The 12,783-nt window shown below is 46.5% G+C and overlaps 1 protein-coding gene across 2 annotated transcripts in view; it reads left to right on the top strand.

Moving 5' to 3' along the window:
- CSMD2 (CUB and Sushi multiple domains 2) overlaps window positions 1-12,783 on the top strand; it is a 916,430-nt gene that overhangs the window by 578,658 nt on the left and 324,989 nt on the right. For both annotated transcript variants that reach the window (XM_084814421.1, XM_084814422.1), the window contains exon 12: window positions 3,027-3,139. In XM_084814421.1, the coding sequence (XP_084670547.1) occupies window positions 3,027-3,139 (113 nt within the window). The remainder of the gene's footprint in view (window positions 1-3,026; window positions 3,140-12,783) is intronic.

Consider the following 12,783-nt stretch of genomic DNA (forward strand, 5'->3'; position numbering starts at 1 on the left):
GTTTTTTTCACTCAGCCGTGATAGGCTACGCAAACATTTACGTAGCCTATCATGGCTGACTGCAGGGATGCAAACGGCGGCAGCTATGGCCACTGCCATTTGCATCCCGGCAGGACAGGAGGATTCGCGGCCGGAGGGATGGGGCGCCTCCCCCCAGCCAGAATTTCAGCGGGGAGGGACGGGGCGCCTCCCCCTGGCCAGAATTTTGGCGGGGAGGGACGGGGCGCCTCCTCCCCAGCCAGAATTTCAGCGGGAGGGACGGAGCACCTCCCCCCCACCATGAATCAAGCTTCGGGATCAGGTAAGGGACTTTCGTACATCCCTATGAGTGGGTTGGTCTCTAGCAGATCTAGCCTTGAATAACTAGTCTTGACCTGTGAAATATGATGGATGGATACTATTTTTCTTGTCTTTTAATGTTTTGAATATTTTTACAGTTTTAATATTGATGATTTAATTATATTTTTAACTTGGGTACACAGTACTTGTATATACATTTATAGGTTTTAATTTTACAAGTTTTAATGTTGTAAAGCTGCCTTGAGTCCCAGTATTGGGGAAAAGGTGGGATATAAATATAATAATAATAATAATAATAATAATAATAATAATAATAATAGAAGCAATAGATTGGATGGTGATCCTTTGATTCATGACCCAGTGAACCCTTTGGTTATTGCTTTGTTGTTCCTTGGTAGAATGTGAATCCAGTTATGTAGAATAAGTTTGCATAGCATAATCCCTGGGATTTTGTCTTTGATGGAGTCACGAAAGACATTTCATTTATTTATGTGTTTGTTTATTTAAAACATTTATATCCCATTCTATATCATTAGAATCTCAGGATGGTGTACAGATAAAATCAATTTAGACAGTATAAAACCATAGATAACATAAACAGCTAAAAAACATATTAAGCCATTAAGCAAGCTAATACCAATTTAAAACCGAAAACAATAAAACAGTTAAAACAGTGTGCTTATTTAGGAAATGCATTTATCAGATGTCCCTCAGTCCCACACTGGCAATCCCAAAGGTCAAGGAGTTATTTCTTGTGATGACATGAACTTACCACACAGGAATTGTCTTTCCTGTGGGTTTAGCTTCTAAGATTTAAACCATGACATCATTCCGGAATGGTCACCATACATTGTCTGACTGCTCTGATTCTTAGGATGTTTTTCTGCCTTCCTGTAACTTAAATTCATTATTTCATGTTCTACGGTCTTGGATGATAGGGAACAGGTTGTGGCCCTCTTATGTGTAACAACCCTTTAGGTACTTGAAAAGTGCTACCCTATCCCCTCAAATAAAAACAGAGGATTTCAGTACGTTGAGTTCATATCTCTGGCAGAGTTGTGTTGAAGCATCTTTGCCTCAAGGAAAACTTTTTTTTATTTTTAGGGCTTTTTTAGTTTAGAACAAAGACCACTGGGTGTTGTTGGGGAGGACATGATAGAGTTTTATGAAATTATGCATAGTGTGAAGCAGAAGGAGGCAACTTGGTGTCCTATAGATGTGTTGGACTGCAACTCCCATAATCCCTGACCACTGGCTGTGCTGCTTTGGGCTTATGGGAGCTATAGTCCCAAACATCTGGAGGGTACCAGGTTGCTTTCTCCTATGGTAGACTGAATCAGTCCCACAGGTCTCTCTTATATTTTACAAGTGAAAATGTATGGGGCAACCTGCAGAGAGGTGAGGAGCAACAGAGCCTGTGGTACACCTGGCTTCCAGACGTACTGATTCTGTTTTGTTTGTTTGTTACATTTCCGTAGTGCCCAACAGCCAAATCTCTCATCTGATTTAATCTAGTGATTTAGAGATGGTTGGTGGTTGCGGTGGTGGGTTTGCCTTGGGCTTTGTTTTAATCTAACTCATGAGACGGGTTTGCATTCCATATGTTGTTTCTCATCAGCAAAGTCAGAAAAGGTTTGTGCAATTCATGTTTGGCAGGTAGAATCTGTTCTTCCCTCTAAAAAAACAGCAGTGGTTTTGGAGTGTGAAAATCCCAACACTGGATTCTAATAATTCTGGTGGGTGCATGTAGGAATGGTGTGGGCACCTGACTCAGTCCAGGAATCCAGCAGACCCGCTCCTGCCCGCACCCTTGAGCCCTGCTCTCCGAGCCCCGCCCTTGCTTGCTCCCTGCCTGCGCTCGGCAAATGGCCTGCACTCACCCTGGCGGCCTCATTGAGCTTTGTAGTCACCATTTTTGAGAAATGAAATGGCAATCGCAAAATTGTGCATATTTGCGCACACGCAGAGACACACAATTTTATGACTCTGCATACTCGCATATGCGAAAATCCACATTTTGCGACTGCGCATATTTGTGTATGCATGAAAATGCATATTTCCCGAAAATACACACTTTTGCACACAGACTAATGTGTTCCTTCACAAAAATGCACATTTTGCACATGAGAATATGTGCATTCGCAAAAATGTGTATTTTCACACATATAAAACATGCACATTTTTGCGATAAAATGGTGACCATGGAGCTCAACGAGGCTGTTGGGATGAGTGTGGGCTGCTCACCAAGTGTGGGAGGGGCTCAACCTTGATCTGGGGACCAGCAAGTGGGAGCAGGGGCTGGGCGGGCGTCTAGAGAACCCGGACAGAGGTGAGTTCGCACATCCCTAGCTGCATGTGATGAGTGGGTGGAGCCTGGGGTAGATCAATGTGCAAGTGATCTGCCCCAGTACACAGTTGAAGCATGCACACTAAGTGAAAATGCAGCTCCTTGCTTTGGCTCCAGGAATCTGGCTACAGATCTGGCCTGTACAGCCATTTTGTTTTTGCCTAATTGGTCAGCAGTTCCAGCAAAATCCTCCCCACTCCTGTAATATCAACTGCCTTAGCTAAATTCTTTTGACTTCCCTCAATGTTTGTTTGTTTTCTTTCTGCCTGGGGAAGAGGATAACTCACCCCCAATTTTCTTCAAATGTTGCCTTTAGTGCCTAGTATTATTATTATTATTATTATTATTATTCCTTCTCCTTTCTCTTCTTTCTTGACAGTTTAACAGGCACAACAGTTCCTGATCTGATTGTCAGCACCCAACATCAGATGTGGGTTCTATTCCAGACAGACAGTGTGAAGAACTTACTGGGATTCAAAGCAACCTATGAAGGTAAACCAAGTCCCTATACTGGTTGATACATATTCCCTTTGTGGAGGTTTCTTGCCAAGGAGAAACCAAGGATTCTGAGCATAACAAAGTACAATGCAGATACATGGCTATGACAGAAAAGATTCAGAGAATCTTTTCCACATTGACTCACCTGCAAAGGAAACAAGACTGCCCCGTGTGAATGAAGATATAAGTGTAATAAATAAATGAATACTGCCTCAGCATTACCGGAACAGATCAATGTGATGAGTCAACTGCACTTCAAGGAAATTTGCTGCCATTATTAGTCGTTTCAGTGAGGAACTCCTGGTAAGCTATTAAGGAATTCCAAGGTTCCTGTCAGGGTTGTATCTGAGCCTGAGGCTATTGGATGACTTCAAATCCTTTAACTGGTAATGTCAGGAATTGAACCTGGGATCCTCTGCATGTAAAGCATGTGCTCTACCACTGTACTTTGAGATTTCCCTGACGTATGAACATATAAAACTGTCTTATACTGAGTGAAACCATAAGTCCATTTAGCTCAGTATTGTCCACTCCAGGTGCTGGCAACCTGGTACCCTCCAGATGTTTTAGACTACTACTTCCATAATGCCCAACCATTGGCCATGGTGGCTGGGGCTCAGGGGAATTGTAGTCCAAAATATCTGGAGAGTGCCAAGTAACCTACACCTAGTCTGTCTGAATGGAAGCAGTTCTCAAAGATCTCAGGACAGATAAGTATTCCCTAGCACTATTACACCAGAACATTTTTAACCGGGGATGCCAGTGTGGTGTAGTGGCTAGAGTGTTGGACTGGGAGCTGGGAGATCCGGGTTCTAGTCCCCACTTGGCCATGGAAGCTCACTGGGTGACTTTGGGCCAGTCATACACTCTCAGCCCAACCTACCTCACAGGGTTGTTGTTGTGAGGATAAAATGGAGAGGAGGAGGATAATGTAAGCCACCTTGGGTTCCTTGCAAGAGGAAAAAAGGCAGGGTATAAATGCAATAATAAAATAAAATGTCAGGGCTTGAAGTGTTTGACCACTGAACTGTGGTCCTTTCTTTAATTCATGCCATACAAACGTATTTCTTTTGTACCCGTGATAAAACTTTTATTCTCTTCCAAGGTAACGTTTGGAGCGAAACTAGTTTCACTTAATGCACATAGGGATGTCTGTCACTGGGAAATCTGTCAGGCTTAAATGGAATGGATTTCTGCAACATTTCCAATCCTGCAAGCAGGGGCAAACTGTGTCAGATTTTTTTTTTTCCAGACTCCGGGAAATTTTTGTGCAAAAGGCGGCCTCAAGCAAATTGTGCAAAAAGGCAGCCTCACCCAAACTGTTAGTTTTATCCTCTCCACACATTTAGCCCAGGAGAGTCATATTCCATATCCTGGGGAAGTGAAACTGACAAGGGTATTTACACAAGGGGAATGTACTTCTGCAGGGCTACATAGCAGACGGGCAGCCCTGCGATGGTGCACAGCTGCGCAACTTTGGCAATATTTCTTTAAAATAATTTACAGAAACATTTGGCCTCATTTCAAGACACACACACCCAAATTTGCACAAATAACACTTTGTGCAAGGCTGCCTTTTGTACAAATAACAATATGCTTGAGGCCACCTCTTGCGCAAATTGGCACCATTTTGAAAAACCCGGAGATTCACAAATTGGCTCAATCCGCTACAGAACAAGCCAGCTCCAGCAGAAGGAAAGGAGATGAAATCCGGGGGGTTGAAGCTCCACCCACGAAATGGAACCCTCGAACATCCCTAAAACACATGACATGATGTTTTCCGATCTCCTTCCCCATCAGCAGCAGCCAACGAGGTGCAGCTGAGGCAGGGAAATGCATGATGTTTTCCAAACACACTAACTGAACACAATCATCCTTCCTTTTTCACAGTTCTCCAAATTGTATCATCGTTCAGTTTCATGGTTCTTTGAATTTTGCAATGTGCTTCTCTGATCAAACAATGCATGCATTAGGGAAAATTGCACCCAAACAGACAAATTCATCTATCCCTAGTTACAAGGAGAGAGGGGAGAATATAGCACAAGGATGCCATTTTTGCCCCATGTCTGTTGCAATGTGTGCTTCGGCCCTCAGCTGCTAACTGAGAAATTGCAGAGTACAGGCTCATGTGTGAACCCCCTCTTAGAAGACAAAAGCTCTATGTGAAAGAAAGCAGCACTCCTCCCCCCCACCCATCCCACCTTGCTCCCTGTGGTAGATATTTACAAGCCTGCATGTGTATTGTTCTTATATCCACTTAGTGGTTATACACTTAGTGAGGTGGGCGTGGTTATAAAAACAACGCACATGCAGACTTGTAAATAGTCATTCAGCTGGTCATCTATCACGAGTAAGAAGAACTTCTAGGGGACCAGAAAATGAACCTTTTTTGAGAATTAGAAGTCAGCGGATTTTATGCCACCCCCTTTTAAGGCTGTCAGCAAAAAATTGACATACATTTGTGTGGATAGAAAAGCTAACTAAAACAAATAAATTAATGGAATATGGGCCGATAACTCCTGTAGACGTATTTGCACCATTTGGGACTTAAATGGGACATCTTTCTTGCCCTCCTATCGAACAGCTGTCTATGTCCTTCTTAAAATGTGCCACCTAGAACTCAATACAGTACTGGACAGGTGTAATCCTAGGCCATTTACCAAACATGATGACATCACTAGATCAATGTAACCAATCAGATTACTCCTTTTGTTGTTGTTTATTCGGTCAGTCGCTTCCGACTCTTCGTGACTTCATGGACCAGCCCACGCCAGAGCTTCCTGTCGGCCATCGCCACCCCCAGCTCCCCCAAGGTCGAATCTGTCACCTCCAGAATATCATCCATCCATCTTGCCCTTGATTGGCCCCTCTTCCTTTTGCCGTCCACTTTCCCTAGCATCAGCATCTTCTCCAGGGTATCCTGTCTTCTCATGATGTGGCCAAAGTACTTCAGTTTTGCCTTTAATATCCTTCCCGCCAGTGAGCAGTCTGGCTTTATTTCCTGGAGTATGGACTGGTTTGATCTTCTTGCAGTCCAAGGCACTCTCAGAATTTTCCTCCAGCACCACAGTTCAAAAGCATCTGTCTTCCTTCGCTCAGCCTTCCAAATGGTCCAGCTCTCGCAGCCATAGGTTACTACGGGGAATACCATTGCTTTAACTATGCGGACCTTTGTTGTCAGTGTGATGTCTCTGCTCTTCACTATTTTATCAAGATCTGTCATTGCTGTCCTCCCAAGAAGTAAACGTCTTCTGATTTCCTGGCTGCAGTCAGTATCTGCAGTAACCTTTGCGCCTAGAAAGACAAAGTCTGTAACTGCCTCCACGTTTTCTCCCTCTATTTGCCAGTTATCAATCCAGCTGGTTGCCAAATCTTGATGGTCATTAAGTTGAAATGAAGCCCTCCCATCACCCTTACTTTGCATAGGGGCAGGGGGGGAGAGAGATAATGGACTCTCATTGCCCAGGCAAAGGGAGCAGTGCTCCCTACCCCGGCAAGTACACTGCTTCAAGACTTTCACCTGGCTGGATCCAGCTCTACTCACTGGGGTAAAATATGATTGGAGATCGAAAGTCAGTTGTGAATGCCATCCTTGGGATGTCCACTCAAACACGCATCCATATTCTGCTCAAACTAGTCAACGGTGCAGACCTGCAACAGGGCAAAAGGGATGTCAGCAACTGGGTAGGGGTGGACGAAAGTCACATACCTGTCCTCGAAGCTTGTTCGCGGTGGGGGGGAGGCGCTTCGCTGCTCCCCCCGCGAAGTTCAGGCCGGGGGGGGGAGGCTTCCTGCCTCGCCCGGCTGAAATTCAGGCCGGGGAGAAGGCGCCTCACCTCGCCCGGCCGCGAACTCAAAAGTTTAAAAAAAAAAAAAAACGCCCCCGTGATAGGCTACGTGACAATTAACGTAGCCTATCACGACTAGATCTGCAAAGTCAGCCATGATAGGCTATGTTAATCATCACGTAGCCTATCGCGGGTGACTTTAAAAAAAAAAAGGGCGTACGCAAATGGCGGCCCCCATAGGGAGCCGCCATTCGCGTTCCTTATTTGGTCGCTGTAGTCTACATAAATCTTTACTTAGACTACAGCGACCAAATAAGGAACGGGAATGCCGGCTCCCTATGGGGGCCGCCATTATCCGTACGCGCTTTTTTTTTTTTTTTAAGTCACCTGTGATAGGCTACGTGACGATTTACGTAGCCTATCACGGCTGACTTTGCAAATCTAGCCGTGATAGGCTACGTTAATCGTCACGTAGCCTATCACGGGGGCATTTTTGTTTTTTTTCTTTGATTGGAATGGCGGCGGCGGCAGCCGGTCAAAAGACCGGCTGCCTCTCCCGCCCCGGACGAACACCCGCCGAACTGCCGGCCGGACCCGCCGCCGGGAGGGACATTCGCCAAAGGTAAGTCCCGTCCCGGGGGGGGCGGGGATCAGGGGTGTGTGGAGATTTTCTCCCCGAAACTTGTTCGGGGGGCCGAACACGTTGGCGCTCGGCCCCCCGAAGTTTCGGGGAGAAATTCTCCGCCATCCCTACAACTGGGACATGTTCCCCTTTCCCCTCGATACTTGTGTACTTGCAAACAGTTTGGTGCTCTTCTGCAATGGGGGGCATTTAGCAGGGAGGATAATGTTTATGAAATACGCCCCTTTTGGTTCTAATGTGAATAGCAAAATACAGAGAGGCTTCTGGGAGCCCTTCCTTGAGAGTAGCGTCCTCCTAACTGAACCTGCTGTACGAAAGGGGGTGGGGGAACAAGGATAGTGGTAATCCGTTCTGCCTGGAAAGCACTTTGAGTTGGCGCATAATGCAAGAATTTTTTAAGGGAAGGCAGCAATCGGGGCTGCCAGCTAGATGATGAAATTATGTGCACATACTCACAAGTTTCAGATGCAGTTTTAGGGCCAGCTTCTCTGAAAGAAATCACAGCTAATGGATCCTTGTAAAGTTAAGCTGAGGAGGAAAAAATACACCAACATTCCCTGGGAGAAAAGCTGGAGTGGTGGTGGTGGGTTGGCTTATATAGTAATTTTAAATAGCTATATATCCTGGGGACATTCTCCATATTGGAGTGCAATGGAGTGCTAGAGTGCCAGTGTGGAAAATAGAATTGCTCATCTTATTACTGATAATAAGATGGGAAAGAAGAAAACAAATAGCCAGGGTGGGGGAGAGAGGAAAGAACTATTCTGCAGCAGCATTGCTCATGGCCTTCAAAAGAAGAGAAAGGTGTCCTTAGATTAAACATTTTCCCCATTGTCAAAAAGGAGAGAATTGTTCATTGCACCCACCGAGGGTAGGGCTGGAAGCTTTGCAGAGGTGAAGTCTTGCTGGCCCCATTTCTCAGCTCCCTCTTGACTTGAGCCCTAGTCAGTGGAGGCTGGCGGCTCCAATGTCTGTGAGGCAGTGAATCTGCTCTGGGTTTCAGTCAGAATTCTAAAGGAGCCAGCTAAAGGAGCGAAGCACCTTGGATAGCTCCATCATCATCATTATCCCGCCTTTTTCCCAATACGGCGGCTTTACAACATTAAAACCTTGTACAGTTACAACATATAAATAGAAATATACAAAAGTTAAAATATAGTTAAATCCTCAATAATATTAAAATCGTATAAAATATCAGAATTTAAAAAGACAACAGCAATATAAACAACAGCACCGATATTCTCACAGGTCCAGATGATCTATCCTCAACAGCCTGCTGGAACAAAAAGGTTTTTACATGCTTTTAGAGTTCTGACTGGTTCTGACTGAAACCTGGAGTGGATTTGCCACCCCATGGACATCAGAGTCACCAGAATCCACTAGCCTAGCTTCACTTGGTACTTGGCTAGGGCCAAGCCACACATGACCGCGTATGTGTGTATGATCCAGATTGGGACCCATAGGGTCTTTAACACTCCCTCTCCCCACTGAGGTCCCAATCTGGATCAGACCCTTGCACCTGCAATTTGTTTTATCAGGAGGAGGCAAAGGGTTACCCCTCCCCCCATGTGCCAGTTCGGATCACAGACACGCTGTTGGCAATTTGTGATGGTGGGAAGGAAACTCTGCACTCAAGGGCAAAGCTGCACAGTTAAGGTCATGTGTAACTTGCCCCTTTGTTTATTCAGAGGTCCAATCTCAAGAGACTGATGGTTTTATGTATTTCCCAGAGCCCTTTTATATCTTGAGGATGGCATGAATCACCTCTCAAGTTACACAGCTACTCTCACTGTGCAAGCAATACAATCTGTTCACCCTGAGGCAAACTTGCAATTTTTTTTTTTAACAAACCAGTGACTCCAGATTCCGAGATGCGAGGCAAATGGGATTTCATAGGTGTGAACTCTGATGGATGTGGGTTATTTTAATCTAAGGGCCAAACTACATTTTACGGTAATTGTGTAATTAGTATGTAGCTGAAGGTTAGCTTTTTGTTTATGCTAGTGTTCGTCCGTGCAGCCCTATTCAGACTGGGACCACTGTGCTCCAGGAGGGGAGGGGTAAACCTTCCCCCCACAGTTTTATCCCCTAAATTCCCCCCATGCAGGGGAAAGGGGTTAAAAAAAAAAGGGAAAATGTCTCCTTCTCCTCCACCACCGGGGGGAGAAATTGCAGGAAAAAAATGATGGAGGAGAGAAGGTTCAGTTCTCCCCTCATGCTGCATGGTGTTAGCAAACCAAATCAGGGTTGTGCACACTTACACTAGCATAAACAAAAAACTAACCTTCAGCAGCACAGCAAGACATTAGTGCTTCACGTAACACAGGGGTTCCCAACCTTCTTGGGTTGGTAGGCACATCTGGAACTTTGATAAAAAGTTAGCACTCTCACAAAATGGGTGCTATGGGGGTCTTGCTCATTCATTTTGTAAATTGGTTTTGCCAGCCACAAAACACTCATTACCAGAAGACAAACTGGTGAGACGAAAAGAAAAGTCACTTGCTCAAGATCCTAAGAACAAGGCAGAGATGGAATCTGAGCTCCAAAGCAGAAAACCACTCTTTTGAAGCCAAATAAAGATGCTGCTGGATGGAAACCCTTTGCTTTGCAACATGCCAGCCTCCCAGTCAAAAATTAATAATTTTCAAAAAATCTTAACACATTAAATTAACATCATGAGGGGCAGGGAGCCCCTCCAACAATGTTGGAGACGCCAGGCATAATGTGTAGCTTGGTTCTAAGATCATACTGACAACAGGACCAGTTTGTATTGTAGCAATAACATATGTCTAGCAGATATTAAACCCAGATCCCTATATGACTGGCTTCCATTGTCAGGGTCAAGTCTGATGTTGTTGCAGTCAACATCAGGTGGGGTTTCCCTCTGTTTCCCCACTCCCACGTGAGGGACCTTTTTTTCCCTTCTAAATATGAGATTCATGCTTAATGCACCCTGAGAAATTATTGGAAGCAATACATTTTCCAGGATGTGGTCAGTAGTTGAGCTTGTTGCATGGGAGTTATGTTCTGAAGACGATGTCAGGGTGGAAACTAGGGATGGCAGAGAATTCCGCCACGGATTCCAGTGGGGCCAGATTCTTTAGAATCTGGCCCCCTGGAATCCGTGGCGGAATGGCTTCCTGCCCCCCGCCCCCCCACGGAATCCCTTCGGGACAGAACTTACCTTGGGCGGATGCAGCGGCGGCTCCGGCAGCGGTTCTGGTGGCTGGTCTCCTGGCCGGCCGGGCTGCTGCGGCCACCATTGGCGACCTTGCAGCTGTGATAGGCTACTTAAGTATTTATGTAGCCTATCACGGCTAAACCCCCCCCCTCAAAAAAACCCAGCATACGCAAATGGTGGCGGCTACAGCAGCCGCCATTTGCGTTCCCTATTTTTCGCCGTTCTAGCCTACATAAATATTTATGTAGGCTATTACGCCGAAAAAAAGGGGAACGCAAATAGCGTAGTGGGCACTATTTGAGTTCCTTTTTTTTCCGCCGTAATAGCTTACGTAAATATTTACGTAGGCTAGAACGGCGAAAAATAGGGAACGCAAATGGCGGCCGCCATAGCCGCCGCCATTTGCGTACGCTGGGTTTTTTTTGGGGGGTAGCTGTGATAGGCTACGTAAATACTTACGTAGCCTATCACGGCAGCTTGGTTGGACGTAAATGGCGGCCGCTACAGCGGCCGCCATTTGCGTCCACACAGCCCGTCCACGGCCAGAAGTCTGACTGCGGATGGCCCTTGCTGGCTGCTCCGCGGAGCTGCCGCACAGCGGAGCCAGCCGGGCAGGATTCCGGGGGGGAGGACCGGATTGCCTCCGCCCTGTCGAGGATTCCAGGGGGAGGGACAGAGTGCCTCCCCCCCACCGCAAATCACATCTGCGAACAGGTACGTCACTTTTGTACAACCCTAGTGGAAACTGAGCCGATAGAACCTCAGAGCAGTTCTGATTCTGAGGGGGAACAGCAATCCGTGGGAGAGGAGCGTGCTCATCTCTCACAGGCACAGCAGCTGGCAGAGATTCCTCCTGCCAGCATTCCTGGGTTAGATAGTGACCCTGGCAGCGAGAGAGTGTGGGAGGGGGCTTGCCGGATGCTCGACGCCAATGTCGGGAGCGACGGCAGCTGAAGGGTGCAGAAAGGAGGCGTAGCGCTCGTTTGGCGCTCAAGCCATGGTCACGTCCCGAGGACCCAAGGGAAAGAGGGAGGATCTCTCCCTAGCCCATAAGTTCAGGATCTTCCTGTGATTCTCCTTCAAACGGGGACCAACTGCCTAACCTGGAGCATAGGCTACCTTTTCCCCAGTGCTATTCCTTGCTTAGTCGCTGGTGATTAGCATCTGAAAGAGTCATTAAGTTGTAAAAGGATTAAAGCCTTGAAAAGAATCCTTTCATCTGTGTCTTGAGTTAGCTATTAGAGTAGACTGAAAGAGGCAGCTAGGGTGCTCTTGACAGCAGCTTCTGAATTTTGAAGACAAGGAGGAAAAAATTCCTGGTCTTTCTGACACCTTAGCATATCAGATGTGGATGTAAAAAATGGGTCTCGGGAAAGCTATACCTTGCCACAGTGCAAGACCTCTAGCAACAGGGACCATAAAAGAGTCACAGCTTGAAGAATCTTAGGGTAGGTTTATTGCCAAATGTTGCCTAAGGCCATTGGGAAAGTTTCTGCATGGAGAACACATTGTGAAAGTTTCTGCATGGAGAAAGGACGTAAAATGTAGGGGTGGATGAAACTCACTTACCTGTCCTCGAAGTTTTTCGCGGTGGGGGGGAGGCGCTTCGCTGCTCCCCCCGCGAAGTTCAGGCCGGGGGGGGAGGCTTCCCGCCTCGCCCGGCCGAAATTCAGGCTGGGGGGGAGGCTTCCCGCCTCGCCCGGCTGAAATTCAGGCCGGGGAGGAGGCGCCTCGCCTCGCCCGGCCGCGAACTCAAAAGTTTTTTTTAAAAAAAATAAACGCCCCCGTGATAGGCTACGTGACGATTAACGTAGCCTATCACGGCTAGATCTGCAAAGTCAGCCGTGATAGGCTACGTTAATCGTCACGTAGCCTATCACGGGTGACTTTGAAAAAAAAAAAAGCGCGTACGGATAATGGCAGCCCCCATAGGGAGCCGCCAGTCCCGTTCCTTATTTGGTCGCTGTAGTCTACGTAAAGATTTACGTAGACTATGGCGAAAATAAGGGCAACACTGACTTTGCAG

Source organism: Heloderma suspectum, chromosome 10 (genome assembly GCF_057233095.1).
Source record: "Heloderma suspectum isolate Gila_16-S chromosome 10, 16-S_ref, whole genome shotgun sequence".
NCBI classification, from domain to species: Eukaryota; Metazoa; Chordata; class Lepidosauria; order Squamata; family Helodermatidae; genus Heloderma; species Heloderma suspectum.